The sequence below is a fragment of the Chanodichthys erythropterus genome, chromosome 14 (assembly GCF_024489055.1).
Source record: "Chanodichthys erythropterus isolate Z2021 chromosome 14, ASM2448905v1, whole genome shotgun sequence".
In the NCBI taxonomy this organism is placed as follows: Eukaryota; Metazoa; Chordata; class Actinopteri; order Cypriniformes; family Xenocyprididae; genus Chanodichthys; species Chanodichthys erythropterus.
In genome coordinates this window covers 27319655-27340699 of record NC_090234.1, presented here as the reverse complement: position 1 = coordinate 27340699, position 21045 = coordinate 27319655, and the positions used below count along the sequence as shown (strand labels likewise).

At 35.6% G+C, this 21045-nt stretch overlaps 1 protein-coding gene across 3 annotated transcripts in view; it reads left to right on the top strand.

Moving 5' to 3' along the window:
- Window positions 1-17091, top strand: part of arhgap15 (Rho GTPase activating protein 15) — a 42735-nt gene extending 25644 nt beyond the window's left edge. For 2 of the 3 annotated variants that reach the window (XM_067410607.1, XM_067410605.1), the window contains 2 exons: window positions 9038-9143; window positions 16396-17090. In XM_067410607.1, coding sequence (XP_067266708.1) covers window positions 9038-9143; window positions 16396-16579 — 290 coding nt within the window. In that variant the 3' untranslated portion in view covers window positions 16580-17090. Of the gene's footprint in view, window positions 1-9037; window positions 9144-16395 lie in introns of all 3 variants that reach the window. The other variant, XM_067410606.1, reaches the window with a different exon arrangement.
- The last annotated feature ends 3954 nt before the right edge of the window (window positions 17092-21045 follow it).

Genomic DNA, 21045 nt, shown 5'->3' with positions numbered 1-21045 from the left:
GTCATGGTTTAGGATACACAGTGAATGTAAAGCATTCTTTTTATGAGGTAACCCATTAAAGGGTTAGTTCACCCAAAAATGAAAATTATGTCATTAATGACTCACCCTCAAGTAGTTCCAAACCCATAAGACCTCCGTTCATCTTCGGAACACAGATTTAGTCCGAGAGCTGAAAATTGAAAATGTATGTACGGTATACTGTCCATGTCCAGAAAGGTAATAAAAACATCAACAAAGTAGTCCATGTGACATCAATTGGTTAGTTAGAAGTTTTTGAATCATCGAAAATACATTTTGGTCCAAAAATAACAAAAACTACGACTTTATTCAGCATTGTATTCTCTTCCGGAATCCTTTCCATTGAATTGATTTCATTGAATTGATTCCATTGAATCCTTTCATCTGTCGGCGTTGGTAATGCACTTTTATGTCGTTGCTTTTGGCGATTAGGATATCCGCGACATGCACACTTATGCACCATTTTAAAAAATATAGCAATACCAAAATACAAACAATGTAGAATAGCTTGAATACAGCGTGCGTCTCCCTCAGACTGTAAACGAAGCTCGGGCGCACTAAATAACACGTCAGCAGCATCTTACGTCAGCAGCGTCACTGCGGAGTCGTGAACCTGGATTGACGACAGACCCGGAAGAGAAGACGATGCTGAATAAAGTCGTAGTTTTTGTTATTTTTGGACCAAAATGTATTTTCGATGCTTCAAAAACTTCTAACTAACCCACTGATGTCACATGGACTACTTTGATGATGTTTTTATTACCTTTCTGGACATGGACAGTATACCGCACATACATTTTCAATGGAGGGACAGAAAGCTCACGGACTAAATCTAAAATATCTTAAACTGTGTTCCGAAGATGAACGGAGGTCTTACGGGTTTGGAACGACATGAGGGTGAGTCATTAATGACATAATTTTCATTTTTGGGTGAACTAACCCTTTAAGACCTCACCTCCTAAGTTAATGTAATTTTTTTTGCATTGTTAGTATGACCAATTGAAAAAAAAAAAAAAAAATCATGATTGTTTTTATACAGGTTTCCAGAATTTCCCTCTCAATGTTTTTTTTAGTGCTACAGTGTCACTATGTGTACACTATTTGGTGAAATCAACCTACAAATGGCGTACTTGTTTTATTTTAGCACTGATAAAATTACTCACTGCAGCTTTAGGTTGTTTGATTTTCACTAGTTTGTTTAAATAAATGAATGTTTTATAGTCTTAGAATCTTGAACTATGGACCAAAAGGCCTTTGCGCTCACTGTAATACGTGCAGGGGTATCATTATTAGCACAGCATCTCAGAATATCCCCACTGGAAGGAGAAATGCGTGAGACAGAATGGGAACAGGCCTGGGGTGATGTTGTAATTTTCTAATAAATATTTACTCGCGCTGCATGTAGGCCAGAGTACCGCAAACTGCTTGTATCCAATTAATCAGTAGATGAGCCTGATCACTTACAGATAGTGTTTAGACAACTAATTATTATGGCAAAAGGCTCCTAATAGCAGGAGGTATAATTAGTTCAACCTGCAACATGTCTCACCAAAACAAAGAGTATGTTTGTAAGACTATATACTGTACTACCTGTACTGTTTTATACAGTATGTTTACTGTGACTAGGACTTCATTGCTGTAACCCAGGGGTTTACAAAGACAGTGGGCCTCCATACACAATGGCGTCTCCCCACCCCCCAATATTTACTCAATTTCAGCAGTGAGCAGTGCGCCGAGAGAGTGCCGCACACACGGTTTGTTTGCTCATCAATAATAACCGACTCTTGTCTCGTGTGCCTAGTGTACAACTCCTGTATGCCAGTGTAAACATCTTTACCTCGATTACAATCGTCATCCGTCAAAACTTTACTAGCACGACACTGGTTTGCTTTATCCAACCGAGAGATGTAGTTTGTGTATCATATGCTCATGCAGCAGTTGGTTATTTTGAGCCGCCGTTCAGTTTGTATTTCACAGAATGATGAGAAACGGCTTGGGCTGCTCAATAACAATCACAGAATAGTAGAGAGATTGTGCTTTGAGGCCCAATACACTATTATCTGATGAAATCGGTGAGGTTTTCTCTGCATTAAGGCTGTTTCGGACTGACTGTTTGAATACATTAGTTTACTGGATTTTTGGACTGAGAACTTTCCAGGAGTTTACGGTTTAAAATGATCTGGTCGAAAACAGGGGTGGAAACATAGCAACGTCTCTTGTCCAAAAACCTGCTTCTTTTCGTTTTTTGAAGTATTGATTGAAATGATTAATTATTAATTGCTTAATTTAAATTATTTTTTTTATTAAAACCATTATGCACGCCTCCCCTGACATGCTCTGGCACCCCCCGGGGAGGCGCAACCCAAACTTTGTATACCCCTAGTGTTACCTAATTTAAATTATATATTTTAGTTAATTTATATATATTATTACAATAACTTGACTAAACATGACCTTCCATTCTTAGTGCTCTATGGCAAGTGAATTAACATCGACTTATTGTGATCTCTTTCTTGACTCATTATTTGATAAGGCTTCCATGATATTTTTACAAAAGATAAAAATAATAAATAAATATAGTAAAAAAAAAGTTATATATATATATATATATATATATATATATATATATATATATATATATATATATATATATATATATATATATATATAATACATACAGAGCTGGGTAGATTACTTATTAATTGTTATCAGTTACTGATTACAAATTACATGACACAAATTGTAATCAGTAATATAATTTCTTAGATTGCACATTTTTTGTAACGTAATATGACTACTTTTGGATTACATTTAGATTACTTTTGTGCTAACCCTTATTTGATGTCACATATATTGTAGGATAATCTTGACAGATACTATTCTATTCACCAAAAACAGCCTCAACAGATTCTTTTTAATGTATGGACAGTTAATACTTCAAAATTCTAACAGTAACACTAATGTACCTGTTAGTATTTGCTGATAGTAACACTGCATAAAACAAAATCACATCTTATGATTTTAAAACATATTTACTTAAAATTAAGTAAATTTAGAAAACAAGAAAAATTCTGAAAAATTCTGAGAACAACTCTGAACAGCTTATTGCCATTGTGTAAATAATATATAATCATGTAATCCATAAAAAGTAACTGTAATCTGATTATGAGTATTTTAAAAAGTAGTTTACTTTAATTACAAATACTTGATTTTTGGAATCTGATTCAATTACCCAGCTCTGTATATACATACATATATATTATTATATATATATTATTATTACAGGGTAATAATTTAAGCTGGGTTTTATGTGGGATAAGTCTACTGTTGTAGAACGGGACTGTTTACACTGTAGACTTGGGAAGCTCCTCCCCTGTCTGTAAAATTGGACTGGTTTAATGAACCTTGCAGCTCGTCTTACATTGAATTTACTGAAACTGTCCAACAGCCTGTTTCATTGATCTCACCAGATCACTGACAAGCAATTTCAGTGAATCCTTCTGATATCTGAGTGGCTCAGGTCTTCTATATTGGTCCATCGCTGTCAAAAGAGGACAGCTTCTCTAACCATGGCTGCCCTTTATATGGGTGGTATTAACTAAAGGTCTCTGGAATGGTACTTTGGACAAGGATCCATTCAATTAGGACAGCTGCCCAATCACTGACTGCTTCTGGAAGTCTTTGTGGAACTCAAACTCATTTAGGCTTATTGGACATTTTGGCAAATCATTCATACGTAATCTTCAGGCTTAAGACTTCACCCAACATTTAAACAGCTTCTTCTCTCACGATTTGTGAGAAGCTCTGAGCACATTTTATCTTCTCGCTTGCAATGTATGTTTATGTAAATTATGTGCTCACTCCCGCAAATCAACATTTGGGCTTCCCAGGGTCCTCAGGTGAACAGTTGGCCTAATTTTCCATTCTTTCGCTCAGTGCCTGTTGTGGATGTGGCAGGCACCAGCTCTTGGCTCACGATGGACTAAATCTATTATTCATATTGCCTGGTATCTTAGCGACATTGTCCTGCCACCTGTCCAATAGACAAGCTCGCCTTGTTATACAAAGTGAAGACATACTTGTTGACAAATGGAGGCTTTGTTCTCCGGGCCCACACACACAATCCAACGTTTGTGTAGTAATCTGGAAAGATGGACTGTATCGTTATATCACATTTGAAGATGACCAATTGCATATTTTAAAAACTAGATCGTAACATTTTCCAGTGTAACTTTTAATGTTATTTCATATGAAACTTGTCATAATGGTAGTGTGAAATGTGCTGAAATAATGCCAATCAGAGCTGCGTCAGACAGTTCATCTGTCATAACATAATTGTTTGCCTGTTCTGATGTTATGCTCTTTCAGCTGACAGTTCAAACTGCATTGTGTGAAGCACAAGTCTTTACATTCTATGCAGCTTTCCTCATTTGTGCAACGTGGCCTCATTGCCATGCAAAGCTAGCATGCAGAAATATTTTCAAATGCATAAATCTCTTCCCAGTCTCTATATTTCATCAAGAAGTTTTTCATGTTTAATAAATTACAGCGCCGATCCTCTAAGACTTTGTTATTCATAAAGCAAAGTATTCAATTGGGATACATTTAAAATCTTAATCATAACCTGCAGGACTATTTGCAGTGTGCTAATATTTGCCTTGACGGGGCTTAAAGAAGCCCGCAGACAAAGCTCGCAGATGGGCTTATCCTGAGAAGCAAAGCTGTACTGCAGTAAAGATGGTCTCATTGTTTGTAATTGGATTATATTCACAGATTTTTGTAACCAAAAGTACATCTATTCTTTACTGTACATCAGCTCTTTTCACAAAACAATGATGCTCTCAGTTTGATTTATAGAGAGTACACTGCAGTGACACATTTGTACAGCCATAGGTACGTAAAAATGTTTCATCTTAAGTATAATGTCAAAAAGTAACATCATTTTTTTTTTTGTCATTTAACAACAGAAAAACACATTTAACAGCAATTACTAATGACACCTGTAAAAAAAAAAAATCATTTTGAAAAATAGTACACCAGATTTATCTCGTAATCAATTAGGATCAGGTTTTGTTCTACGATGAAAACAGCATAAAATTATAAAATCATATAATTTTGAATTATTAAAATACATACTAAATTGTAACTGTATATTAATTTATTATTATATTATATTATATTATATTATATTATATTATATTATATTATATTATATTATATTATATTATATTATATTATATTATATTATATTATATTATATTATATTATATTATATTATATTATATTATATTTATTATAAACATAAGTTTGCATGCCTGTACTTTCACATTAGCTTTACAGAAAATTAAATAAAATATGCATGCATTATGGATTTGATCTAAGAATGCCCACTGCATGCCTTCATCAAAACATTGCCTTCATTTTGAGAGCAGTCCCCTTTGATCAGAGCTCTGTAAGTGTAATGCTTACCATGGTGAATTCATGCTGATTTAGGGTGTAGGCATTTTGAACGTGTTTTATATTAATGACACTGTCCCACCATCTGTCCAAAATACAGGACAAGGGACCATCTCCAATATGCTAGCCACCAAAGGCAAAGTAATTAATGACAGCAATAATGCCAGCAATAATGACTAGATTAAATATTTTACAGGCCGACTGCCATGCAGTGTCAAAGCCAAAAGAAAGCTAACGGCCTCCACTGAGATAATGCTTGAAGAGAAAGTCATAAAAAAGATATTGCTTGAATAAAGTAATGAGTGAATGTTGATGAAAACTGTATTGAGGATTTTTAGTTCATAACACACATTGTTTCACTAATTATGTGGACTTGACATTAAAAATGGTGTTACAACTTTATATAGATTGGTTTATGGCATCACTGGCGTGATTTCAAGGCCTAACGTTGTAACTAACTCCATTAAAAAGCACAATTCCTTGTTGCTCTGCTAGTGGTACCTATAGGAGCGGGTCAGAGATTCACTCTGTGTCCTAGAACATGGTCTCTGTCTGTGCTCAATTGACAGACCTGGCATCTGACAGGGGCATCTGCTCGCCGAGCCTGTGCCAGCGCGGTGTATACACGGAGACATCTGCTCCATTAGTGCCCAGGGGGCATCCTGGGCAGTACAGTAGACTGGGGGCATAACTACTGCCAGCTCCCTTCCATGGTACATCCCATGAATAGCATGGTGTAGCTGTTAGCCATCCTCAGTAGGAATAACCAGTGATGTTTTAAGACAGACAAGATTTTGCTCTGTTCAAAATGTGTAGACATAATTGATTTACAGCATTTACAGCAAATTTATTTTATTATGATATTTAATTAATACATATACACTGGGTATCGTTTGATGGTGCATTTTTTTGCCTTTTTGGGTATTTATAATGAATTGCATGCTATAAAACTTTCTCTCCCATTAGAAAATTAGGTAACACAACAAGGTTAATTTGTTAACATCAGTTAATAAAAATATAACTCTTCATTGTTTGTTCATGTTAGTTCACAGTACATTAACTAATGTTAACAAATACGATAACACTTTAATTGGCTGCTTATTATCATGCATATTACTAGAATATTGGCTATTTATTAGTACTTATTAAGCACATATTAATGCCTTATTCTGCATGACTTTATTCTACATTCTTAATTCTGCCCAATACCTAAATTTAACAACTAACTTACAAACTATTAATAAGGAGTTTATTGAGGGAAAAGTTCTAGTTAATAGTTTATATGTGTTCCCTATACTAAAGTGTTACCACAAATACAACTTTAATTTGAATAATATATTAGTAAATGCTGATATTAACATTAACTAAGATTATTTAATTCTGTAGTATTGTTCATTCCTAGTCCATGTTATCTAATGTAGTTAACTAATGTTAATAAATGAAACCTTATTGTAAAGTGTTATCAAACATTATAATGTGAAAGTCAATATCATATTGTAGATCCCTGTGATGGTGTGAGGCATTTTTTTGAACAAAAAAAAAAAAAAACGTAATTTGAAAGATAATTTGTAAGCATTCTATATAAAAGTATGAAAAAAAATCAAAAATTAAATGTATAACTGAATTGGTATACTTGATGCACCGTATATGTAAAGGGTTCAGTAGTGTACACAACTATTCAAAAGCCTGGGGTCAGAAAAATATTATTTTTTTTAAATAATTTTAATAATAATAAATAATAAAGGACACATTAAATTGATCAAACATAACAGTAAAGACTTTTACATAGTTACAAAATATTTCTATTTCAAATAAATGCTGTTCTTTTGAACATTCTATTAATCAAAGAATAATGAAGAAATGCTTCCGCAAAAATATTAAGCAGCATAACTGTTTTGCAATGTTGGTAATAGTAAGAAATGTTTCTTGAGCACCAAATCAGCATATTAGAATGATTTCCGAAGGATCATGTGACACTGAAGACTGCCGTAATGATGCTGAAAATTCAGCTTTGCCATCACAGAAATAAATATATCAAAATAGAAAATATTTATTTTAAATCATACATTTTTTACTGCATTTTTTTTTTTTTTTTTTATCAAATAATGATGCTCTTGGTTTTTGATTTATAGAATGTACACTGCAATGGCACTGACACATTTGTGCAGTCATAGGTACATAAAAATGTTTCATCTGAAGTATAACATCCTTTTTTTCGTCATTTAGCCACAAACATTTTTTTTTTTTTTTTTTACTGTATTTTTATTAAATACATGCTGCCTTGGTAATCATAAGAGACTTCTTTCGAAAACATTAAAAATCTCAAACCTCAAACTTTTGAACGGTATATACAGTATGTGAGGAACTGGTGACTTATAATCTTGGAGGTCCGCTAATACTCTTTTAAACAAATCCGTTACGGTGAAATTTGACCTGAGGGAGTTTGGAGTGCACACAGGTGGCCCCGTAAAAGCTCCATTTCAACATCTGCTCAGGGTACACAGTGATATTGATCAAAAGCATTGATTAAATTATTAAAATACCCTCTAATCTTCCAAATTAAAGTCTTATCAACAATAAATTACCCTTTTACTTATTTTACCATACAATCTTCTTTACACTAGCAGTGTTTGAAATAATACAATCAGCTACATTGCTATATCCATCATAATGGATTTAGAGAACTTCAAAGTGTCAAAGGTCAGGTACTGACACTGATGTAGAACAGTCAGCGCACAGGTTGGTGCCTCTCAGGAGTTTGCCATGAGGTCATCAGCCATCTGACATGTAAAGAGCAGAGGGGTCAGGAGGTCACCGGTTACAGCTTGTGTTACAGCATAACAGCTTTTAATGGACGCGGACTATTACGGACCATTAGCACCATTCACATGTGCTTTCATGTAGGAAACTTGAAAACCTGACTGCAAAATTACAGCATTATAGGGGTGTGTATGCTTTGATTTTACAGATGGACAGGGTTATTTTTCTAGAACATCTTTAATTTCATCCATCTAATGGTGAGATACTTTTAAAGTGATTGCATAGAATCAAAATAATATTGCTGAAGAGTGTAATAGTGTCAGATAACCGTGCAATTGTACTAAATATATTTACGTACTGTAGCTTCATAACTGCATAAAGGTTATAACTACATGACAGAGTTTGACTAAATGCTGATTGCTCCTTTTTGGCAGCTTAAAAAGGGATTATGTTGTACATAAGTTAGAAAGAAAATTAAAACGATTATAATTAACAATTAAACATACCGAAAGTAAGAAGAAATCATCTGTTAAATGGAGTAATCTATTCGATTACATATTGGCTTTCTGGTAAGTCAGCATTTTGGAATGGGACACATTCTGCATGTGGCCTTCTCAAGCATGTCTATATAATTAATAGAGAGAGGGATAATGATCCAGTATTAGGGAAAATTTTAATGTTAGATGAGCTATGTTAATGAAAAAGTGATGGAAAAGACATTAACTTCTCTCTGAACCTAGAGGTTCAAATGAAGAAGCAATACTCAAATCAAAACATTTCATCATCTCTTCCCTGCCAACAGAAATTAGGGAGGCCACACAGAAGGTTCAAGCCATGAAGAAACTGATCCATCAACTCCCCAAACCCAACCACAACACCATGAAACTGCTCTTCAACCACCTGAGGAGGTATGTCTCCATCCATACACACAACTAGGGGCGTAACACAAAATACTAGATCCCACAGGACTTTTGGGGGGCCCCTGAATCATTTAGGTGGGCGGATAATGTCTACGTTGATAGTTTTCTTGTCGAAAGTCATGAGTAAGACATTTTACACAATAAATTGACCATTTTCAAATTCAGATTTTAGATCTTTGTGTTTTCCTCTCAGTGTCTGTTTTAATTATCTCAGCTTCATTGATGTCTGTTGATAGTTTCAGAAAGTTTGTGCAAACTTTTCACAAACTTCTTTGGTGTGAAATCGTGTGCTCTATTCACTAATGATAGTCAAGCTCAATGAAAAAGACTCTCAGCATATGAGCTCTCATTAGGCATTTACTTTTCATTTTTGCACTTCTACGTTGTGAAATTGCAGAGGACTGATCTAGCGATCTAATGAAACTTTTCATTTTTGCATGTCTAGCGCTTTCTGGCTTTACATTTAGCTGTGTATGACTCAGCTTTCTTTATGAAGGAAATAATGGCATTTCTATATGAAGGAAATAATAACAGAATTTTCATTTTTGGGTGAACTATCCCTTTGAGGACTATCTACTAATTACCAATCAAAGGTTGTGTCTGTTCTGCACCACCAGCTGACCTTGACAGTACAAAACCAGATTAGACTGTAAAGGGAACTTCCAATTTATACAAATTTAAAGTTATGATGTATTATTATTTAAAGTTTATTTCAGTGAGACCAACAAATAATGCCCAATCTGAAAACCATCTATGAAAGGCCTCAGTAAACAGGATGCAGCATGAACAGAGGACTTAATATGAACCATAATATGAGTGTGTGACTGTGTGACTGTTACTGACTGTGTGTGTGTGTGTGTGTGTGTGTGTGTGTGTGTGTGTGTGTGTGTGTGTGTGTGTGTGTGTGTGTGTGTGTGTGTGTGTAACGCTCAAGTCCTTGTCCATGATAGCGCTACTGGCACAGCCAGAAGGCCATATGGCTAGTCTCCATCTCCCAGGAGGGGTGTTCTATCCCACTTTACCCTTCTGCACATTTACCACCCTGCACAGGAGGGCCACAGGACTCATCTCAGATTGATGAGCACCCCCTCCTCCCTTCCCCCAATGGAACATGCCCTTTGGCACTAGTGCTAAAGTCTGTTGGGTTGCCCATGCCAGGTCTCCCAATCAGAAAACACTAATGTGTGACTGAGAGAGACACACTCATTGAACAACAGTCGATTTCTAGATGATATTCTGAGAGTCTGAAAATGTGCTGAAGAAAACTAGGTCTGCATTCCATGATAAAGCTTAATGATTTTTTTAAATGTATTTCTGGTAAACGTAACGCAAACCTGCTGCCTCCTCTCCTATAATATAGGTCATGAGTTTTACAAATGCATTTGCCACAGCTAAAGAATTTATTTTATTTTATCTTGTTTTTAACATTATTCTGAATATTTTTTTAACATTTAATATTGATTATTATTATTATTATTATTATTGTATGTCAATTTTGTAGATTTGTACTGAGATTTTTTTTTTTTTTTTTTACCCCCACAAATCTATCAAGGTTGTTATATTACAGTTCCATATTTCGCCAAATGTTTTCAGTCATTTCAAAAGGTCCTTACAGCCTACAACTGCAAAAGAAACAAAACCCATAGCGACACTGACCAAACAAATAAATATAGTAAATATTGTCATGGTTTTTGCCACCAAATACATTTTATTGTGTCTGAAAAGTGCATACTCTCTCCAGCTGTCTCTCACTCTCTCTCTCTCAAATGCACACACATACAATACGGATACACACTCGCACAGAAATGTGTTGCTCTGACAAATTAATCATTAAAATATTTTAGCTGCTTAAAGGTGCTAAAGAGGATGTTTTGTTTTTTACATTTTTGTAATATTACTTGAAACTGTCTTTACTAACTGATAAAATACTATTTATTAAGTGCACTGAAAGGAATAATATTAATATACATCATCTGTGCACGAGGTAGGGCCTTAAAAACATCAGCCAATCGTTTACGCGATCATCGCGTAAACGATTGGCCCTCTGGCTTGTCAATCACTGCCGTGATGTTCCTTGTGAGAGACGTGCACGGATTGGCCCTCTGGCTTGTCAATCACTGCCATGACGTTCCTTGTGAGAGACGAGCGCGGCTGTGCGCTCCAGTAACTTTTCACGCTCCACAGGCGCCGCATGCAATGTTTTTGTCAGGAGACAGGAGTAACAACTGCAGATTATGAGTTACCTGCGCTGAGTCCGACATAATGAATCCACTAACACGTCACAGTGAATGCCGGTGGTAAACACTCGTGTTCCAATACGAGTGTTTACGAGTTTTGGGAGGCGTTCCTTCGAGGAGGGGGGTTGTTCTTACGCATGCGCTCATTTCAAAAACTCAGTAAGAGTCTTTGGTTTCTCAGTCGACGAAAAGATCCTCTTTAGCACCTTTAAAAGCTACGTGACATTTCTCACCAGTGAGGTAATAACTGTGGTTCTTGAGGTAGATAAACTTACAGTTTCACTATTAGTAGAGACACTGCTGTTGTGAGAGACACACAGGCTCAGGTAGGCTAATTCACATATGTTTATTCTCTCTCTCTCAACTGTGTTAATAACTCTGTTATGCTATCAATGGCTCAAGCCTCCGTTACTAGTTCTGAAATGACATTTTGGAATTAGCAACAGAGGCTTGGGGTGAAGAGTGTTTAGAGTGTTTTAAGGACGAAAACCGTGTCTTGAGGTGTGGTTACCATAGTATAAGCGGAATAATTGACTCCAGACCATTGAATTATTAGAAAATAATGCACACATGAGGTGCATTACCACCTCATGTGTGCATTACTCATGTGTGCAGTACACAATGGTCCATTGTCAATTATTCCTTACTTTAGTATATTATATTATATTATATTATATTATATTATATTATATTATATTATATTATATTATATAATATTATATTATATTATATTATATTATATATTTAATTACTGCAGATTTGTATTGAACTTGCAATTGTATTTTTTTGCAATTTGCCTTTTTTTTTCTGGCTTGTTGTTTCTTTTGTCTTTTACAGATGATATATGTACACATATATTTCACGGTGAATGTAAATCTACACAAACTGCCCCTCAAACCTCAACAAAGTGCACCCATAGTTGGGAATCATTGTTGGTTTCGCACCGTTTCCAAATCTGTAGTCAAATCTACACGGGGCACGAGACTAGAGCATTACCACAAATTCACTGAATGGCGGCATTAGAAAATTCATTCAGCTTTTATTCTGCTTACTAAAAAGCTGTTACAGTGGAACTTGTGGTGACACTGAAAATCCCTGTAGTGCCACCAAGTCTGTTCCTTCTCCACAGCGACGTTCTCGCTGCTCCTTTCTCTCACTATTAGAGCAATAAAGTGCTTCGAATCCAAAGCACAGTGCTTTGCTTTGTGGCTACCACACCCTGGCCAAGTGATGTGGTTCTGTTTATTTTATATTCTCACTTAAGTCATACTTGTTTCTGTCTACTGCTTTCCCTTTCTAAATATCAGGATGACTTTCCCATGAATAAAGGCAAGGAATGTGCGGTCACAGCGAATTAGAAAACAGATATAACACACACTTTAACCTAAGACAAATGTAGTAATTTTGAAGTCCAGAGTGAGATGAAGAGAGAACAATGAGGTTAGGTGCCATGCAGCTTATGGTACAATGCATAACAATGGATAAATAATTGACTTGTTTTGTCAAGCAACCCTGGCAGCTTTTAGCTCCATATCTGCTCAAACGTCACTCTTCGCCTGTAAACTTCCTGTCTTTTATCCTCTAAAACAGGTATACTTAACTGAAGAGGCTCTCTGAACTCCTACTGTAAAGCCTTTGTAGGTTATATTTTGCGCTGACTTGGCTCATCTAAAAAGTGGTGAAAGTCAAAAGCTCTTTGTTGTGGGCGCTTTCTTTGCCCGCATGGAACCAATGTTCATTTTTTTTTTTCTTTTGGTTCGTGGAGCCTGGATTCAATAACCAGTTGTGTGCTCGCATTGTGATGATGTGGTCAAGGCAACCAGATTTTCTCAACAGTACACTTGCTCAGTAGTGCTATTTATGTCATTTTTTGTGGGAGGTTTTGTCACCACCGCTCATATTTCCCGTTTACCACAAGTGATTTAAAAGGCCACAGGTTTTGTTTTTTGTTAGTAATTCAAGGTTCCGTTTGCCTTTGTGCTGGAAAAGAAACCTGGAGAAACCTCTGATCAGGAAAGCCAAGAAAAAAACAAGACATTTCTTCTCATCTATGTTTGGTATTTCTTAAATTAGATTGAAGAGAAGTGCTGCTGTGCAAATTTTGATATCCACAACAGTATATGCACAATTTATGACATTTAATGGTGAAGACAGGAAATAATAATAAACAGTGAACAATAAAAAAAAAAAAAAAAAAAAAAATCTGAATGCCCAAACTGCAAATATTGCAAGTGGAAAATCAAAATCAAGCTCAAGCCCCCCTGATAATAGCGAGCCTTTCTTTTATAAGTTCAGTCAAGGCTGTCATCTTATAACACGAAAATGACACAGTTTAAAGCTTGGAGCGATTCTGTAACCCCCACCCCACCTCAATTTATTATTCGTCCCATGATTCTTCAGGAGCCAGTTAGGCTGACCCAATTAGCACTGGCCTCCTAGGCGGGGAATGACGGCATTGTGCGCTATCCTCCATTTCCTGTCATGCCCCGCTTGCAAACGAGATGCTAATTAATAACCATTGGCATCTTGAGCCGTACACGTCGGCTTATGTACGGGATATCAATGATTTGTCAGATTCAACCAAGCATAACACAGTCACCTCCGGTCAAGCTGCCCACAGCCTGGCCCTTACCCAGACACCAGAGCAACTTCACTGGGCTCAGTCAGCTGATGGTTTAATGAGCGCATTTCGCCACAAATACCCAGATACTGAGGACCAGATTGCATCCTTCCCTTTTCCAAATCGAACACATTTCTTTACTTGAAAGTGTTAATTTAGATGATGTGTACAGAAATACATTCTCTTACAAACCTGAGGATAAGTAGGTGATTGATATTATTTTAACACAAGATTTTGTTTAAAAAATGATATTGGGTATATATGTGACCCTGGACCACAAAACCAGTCATAAGTCGCACGCGTATATATTTGTAGCAATTACCAAAAATCATTAGGATATTAAGTAAAGATCATATTCCTTGAACCATAAATATATCAAAAATTTATTTTTGTGAGTGGATATGTGTGCTAAGGACTTCATTTGGACAACTTTAAAGGCGATTTTCTCAATATTTAGATTTTTTTGCACCCTCGGATTTCAGATTTTCAAATAGTTGTGTCTCAGCCAAATATTGTCCTATCTTAACGAACTATAATCAATGGAAAGCTTTTTTATTTATTAAAAAAAAAAAAAAAAAAAAAAAAAGCCCCTTATGACTGGTTTTGTGGTCCAGGGTCACATAAAAAGAAAGAGAAATACAGAAAAAAAAAAAAAAATCACATTGTAGTTTTATATGTATATATATGTATATATATATATATATATATATATATATATATATATATATATATATATATATATATATATATTTATATATATATTTTAATGTCTAACATTATTTTTAGACATTATTTTAATAATAATAATAATAATAATAATAAAATGTCTATAAAATTATAAATATACACAATGTTATATATTATTTTATAACAAAATAAAAATATATGTACACTTACATTTATTTTTTATTTGCATTTTATATTTGAGGAAAAAAATTGAAAAAAATCAAATGAAAAAATATGTATGCTTATGTTTTTTATTTTATTATGTACATTTTATATAATTTATATACAACATATTTAAATATGCCACTCAAGACTAATTTCCGTGGTTTCATGGCTTCATGACAGAGCATGTGTTTAGTTTTTTTTTTTTTTTTTTGCCTGCTAGAAAGCGTCTTCGTATTGCACTTCTTCCCAATATGTGATACTACTGTAATTGAAAATGATAATGACTGTAATTAAGCTTCTATCATGATTTTAATCGATCTGCCATTACTGATAGCAGAGATGAATGTGAAGGTGGGAGGGGGAGCATGTGGGGGTCATGTATATAGTGGTGACACAGTGGCATAATTACCAAAAAACACTAAAAGGTTCAACAAAAAGCTTCATATTTAATGTTTTGAAAAATCACTTCGGGAAATGAAGTCTCTCTCCTTAAGATCATTAGCAGACCATTAGCAATGGCAGCCCAGATCCTTACATCATAGTGCGCTAATTAGGTTAAAATGCTCATGGCAGGACAAGCGTCTAGCTGTGATGTACAGGGGAAACGAAATGGCCGAGGTTAATTATACACATTAATGGGGAATTATTGAGAGCGCTTGGCCTGCCTCTTAAGTTGTGTTTCTCAGCTGAAATGGCTTCCCAAAGTCTCAATAACACACGCGAAGGGACGTCACACGTAGCACCATCATTACCTTGTTACAGCTGAACGTGTCTTGCCGAGGAAGCCTGTGTGACAACAACACACGGATTTTGACAACAACACACGGATTATAGATTGTTGAATTGCATTGCATAATTGTAGACCATTATTTTGATAGATGTGACCATAAATGTGGATGGCACAGGACGTCAGTTACACTACGGTACAATATACGTGAATGCAGTAAACCCAAACAACTCCTAATCAGTACCTTTCAAAAATGGGCCGCTGTACAACCATGCAAAGTTTACTTCGAAATGTTAAGTCTGCTTCCCACCTCTTAGTCAGGATCCCGTTGACAACTTGGAAAGCAGCCCTCTACCACAATCCTTCCCTCCCACCCTTTCCAGGCCTCAACCCATAACAGAGCCAGAGGGCTCCAATCTGGCTCCTTCTAAGAGTTCTCCAATACACCAGTATTGATTGTCTCTCCACCACAGCCAAACCTCAGCTCACAGACATTTTGCTTAAAGTGCGCTTAGATGCCTCCAAAGACCAGGCACAAGTCCTCAAAAACACCCTGCCGATGGTCCGTCACTGACATTCTAAGTAGGATTTTATGACAGGAAACGTGCACACTTTAAGCTTGGAGGAAATAATTGTACTTGTACGCTGTAGTAAGTTCTTCCATTAAGGATCTTCACGGGATGTTTTCTGAAAGAAAAAAAAAAAAAAAACTATATTCATTGCTATCATATTGCATCAATGATCCTGTGTTTTTCTGGTTTACAGAGTCTTGACGAAGTCACAGAAAAACTTAATGTCAACCCAGGGCATCAGCATTGTGTTTGGACCAACTCTCATGTGGCCCGAGTTTGAATTAGGAAACATGGAAGTCAATATGGTGTACCAGAACCAAATAGTGGAGTCCATTCTCATTGGATGTGTGGAGATCTTTGGACCAGAGGGCAAGTAAAGTGACCCCAGAGTATTCTGGAAAGAGACTGCAAAAAAAAAAAAGAAAAAAAGTTGGCTGGCTGGATGTAAAATTGTTTCTTGCTCATAATGATATTTTTTGCCATTTGAAAAAGATTGTTAGCAGTCACATTTATAATTTTTATATATAAATTTATCATTTTATTTTTGTATAATGCAAATTTTACATTGTATCATACCTCAAAACATCATTGACAAAGTCGAAAAGCTAATGATATAAATGGTAGCCTGTCACAAGAAATAAAACATTTTTTGTAAATGGGTTTTGTATACTGATTTTAATTTTGGCTGTAAGCAATTTTTGGCCTTTTTGTGTGTGTGTGTGTGTGTGTGTGTGAAACTTTTATTTGGCAGAAACCTGAGATGATAAACCACATCTTGTGGTTATTTTCTTGCAGTGCAGACTTGCTGTTGGAACAGGTATTTGCTTTATTGCAAATAATATGCAATGCTGTTTTTTTAATGGTAGATATGTACATGTATTTGGTTGTTTTTAAATAAAACTATTTTCCATTAAAAAAGTAAAAAAAAAAAAAAAAAAATATGTATGCCTTTCAAGAATATTTCATGTTCTCTTACATGGTTTGCATTATTCTGCATTTTCTGCAGCCTCCTTCTGTCACTCTGTGGGCTCTTTGCATTGTCAGATAACGTACAGCGTGATCACATCGGTTTCTAATCAAACTGCCAAAGTCCTCTCCAATTCTCGAACAGCAGTCTCTTTTTATTTGCTTCCCGCAGGCCAGTACTGAGACTGTCTGCATGGAATGTGTTTTTAATTCCATCCCAAAGATAAGAGAGAGTCTGTAATTACGGGAAGAGCCATCCATCCTTGTAGCGTTTTCCCTGCATCAGATCCTTCATAGTTTGGCATCTCAAGCAGTAATGATAAAGGGGTACTGGAGGAACAGGAGGGCGACATAAACCAGATTTGCGGGTTGTGCGTCTTTCTAAATCTCGACTGAAAATAACAGTGAAATGAGATGCAGCTTTTAGTGACCTCTCTGGCACAGCTGTGCCTCACTCAGGGACCTTAACGAGTTCGGCAGGCCACCAAGACCTTCATCTCTGAACCTTTGAAAAGAAACACAGTTCTTTTTTTTCCTCCACAAAAAGTTTACAGAAAGCTTGGATCTTGTATTGAACACATTGGCTTGGTTTGTCATTATGCCTCGACACCTAAAAAAGTTTCACATGCCAGGCGTGCTCATTTGCTTCAATGCAAAAGCAAAAAAGATGGCACAAACAGCCATGATTATGATAATGTTATGTTAGAGGTACACCTATAAGTGCTTTATTTAACAGCGTGTGGGTCTTGGTCGAAAGTATAGGCTCTGAACATCAGCTGCAGACGCAGCCCAAGCAGAGACGAGAGGGCACGCTGTAGAGTTCATTCTTGCATTAAATGCTTCAAATAACAAGAAATCAAAATGTGTGGGTGGATGGACTGAGGTGGTAAGTAACCCAGGGGAGAATATTGGCAGATATTTGCCGTGTACATGAAGCGAACGCCCAGATTTATTTTGTGCTAGATCCCATGGTCACATGACACTGGGCATTGTGCAACACAGCTCACACTTTACGAGCCGTCTTACTGCAGGTGGTGCTTTTGCTCATTAATATGTGCAAAATTAACGTCTCCCATCAAATTGGCTTGTGAAAGGTGTGGTGCATTTTGAGTGTTTGGAACGTGGTGTGAAGTGACTGAATCTAAAAAAAAAAGAAAAAGAAAAAAAAAAAGTATTTAATCAGTATTTCACACAGATTGTTTGCTGCCAGGATTTTGACCTTGCCAAGTATATTTTATATATATATATATATATATATAGTGTTTGTGTGTGTGTGTGTGTGTGTGTGTGTGTGTGTGTGTGTGTGTGTGTGTGTGTGTGCGTTGTATATATGTGACCTGTGCTGGCAAAATGAGTCGCATGGAGCAAATTTTGTTGATTATGCTTCCAACAGAAAATGACTGAGCTACACCTGTTTGACGTTGATAGAGTCAGCACAGTCAATTTTGAGAAAAATCAAGTTAAAGTTTTCTGAAGGTTCCAAAACAAAATCACCTGTTTTCACCTGTTCAAAATCCAAAATTTGACACAAACCAAGTCAAAACCAAATATCTATAGGAATATTTTATATATATATATATATATATATATATATATATATATATATATATATATATATATATATATATATATTCAACTTTTTCCCCATGATTCCACAATTGTTTGATTAACATTAATGAAACAGACGGCCTATATATTAAGACCTACTGTACCACTTTACACATCAGATGTTTTTCCGGTAACACTTTAGAATAATGGTCCATCATTAATAAGTAACTATGCAGGAAGTAATGCAGGACTAATGAGTAGCACATTAACACTTCAGCTACTACTATTAACTAAAACAGAAACAAGCTTAACTAATCAGTAAGTAATATCAAATTTAGGACTAAGATAGTTCCTTATTAGCTAATTAATAATTAGAGAATGAGATTGGCAACATTAAGAACTAATAGGTAGCTATGACAATTTATAAAGAATTACTAATTAATTACTAATCACAACATTAAAGTGTCTAAAATGTGAGCAATTGTCTTTTTTACTCTCAACGTGGTCATAAAATGCATCAATTACTCAAGTGTTACCTAGTCACTATGCAGGAACTACTAGTGATCAGGACCATTATTTTAAAGTGAAAAACATATTTTTCACTTTAAAATAATGGTCCAGATTACTAGTAGTTCTTGAAGATTGTCCTTTTTTTTTACTCTCAACATGGTCATAAAACGCATCACTAATTAGAGTGATTCTTCAAGAACTACTAGTGAACTGGACCATTATTTTAAAGTGAAAAACCTCTTTTCCACTTTAAAATAATTGATCACTAGTTCTTGTGATCTGGACCATTGTCCAGTGTGACTATATTCAGAGTAAAAATGATGACTGATTATGTCTCAGACACACGATAATGTTCTTTACAATTTGTCCGTTAGTTAATAGTTATTAATGATGGTAATCTCATTATAATTATTGATTAGCTAATAAGGAACTATCTTCTAAATTTGATATTACTTACTGATTAGTTAAGCTTGTTTCTATATTAGTTAATAGTAGTAGCTGAAGTGTTAATGTAGTACTACTCATTAGTCCTGCATTACTTCCTGCATAGTTACTTAATGAAGGACCATTATTCTAAAGTGTTACCGTTTTTCCCCAACAGTTAACGAAATGTTCACTTAAGACATAACAGATCATGTTTGAGTGAATATTCGCCAAGACAGATTTTTTTTGAAATACTGTAATTCTGTGTAGGCGGCCTATATGTGTAGGGCAGGCCCTATTCGGCTGTTAAGTCTGACGTCACGCGGCAGCGCTTCCGGCTCCTAACGCTCTATTTCATACCATAAGAAAACAACAAATGGTGCTAATATAGACCATTTCAACTGCTATTCGTTGAAGTAAGGAAGTGACGTCTTTGGTCCTCGGAAGTTTCCGGTTAGTTAGCGCGCACATTCTAAACATTAGCGGGAGGCGCTTCAGTTCGGTGATACTGCGACAATTTACAGATAATAAATGTCAAGATTAAAATTAGGACCGTGTTGTTCGGTGGTTGAATGCTCTCTCAGACCGGGAACTAACTTGCTTTCTGAAATTAAAGCGTTTAGACTTCCGAAAAACTATATTGAATAGTGGGGTGCGTTATAAATGTTTAAATGGACCATATCACACAGTGAAAGCGTGCACTCTATAAAGACAATTTTCAATAAAGATATATACAACAATATACAATAAAAGCGCACTAGTCTAACCTACTAGACTAGACTAACGTTACATCACGTAGTGTGTGTGTGTGTGTTTTTTAATACTCGATAATTTCAGATCGCATATGATAAACAACAATTAACGCAGACGGTACTCGTGTCGTGTGTTTTGCACATATTGTAATTTGTCAGGTTTCTGCAAATGTTTCCTTACCTTCAAGGACCTAAAAAGCATGCTTGGTGAGACTGGTGTGACTACGGTAGATGTGACGGGCTCCCTACTCTGAACTGGCCTTTAGTTTGGTAAAGTTGGTTTTATATTCGCACATTCGGACATCGTATTCAATAGCCTTAATCACACTACATTGGACATTCACAAGTAAATATGCCATTAAAACAATACTTGCCTATTTTGATCGACTGTGAAAAATGTTATAAGTTGACAATCGTTGGTTGTCAATATCATGTCGCTGCTTAAAATTCACAAACATTAATTTATTGCACATTTATTGGAAAGTCAGAAGTCCGAATGTGCGAAAATAAAACCAACATTACCGAAGTCTGGCCTTGTCAGACAGGCTTGGAAAAGTCAATGTCTGCCACTGGTTTTGGATCAATCTAAAACAAAGTGGGATTATACTTTTTTTGCTGTTGTAGTAAAACCATGGTTAATTTTC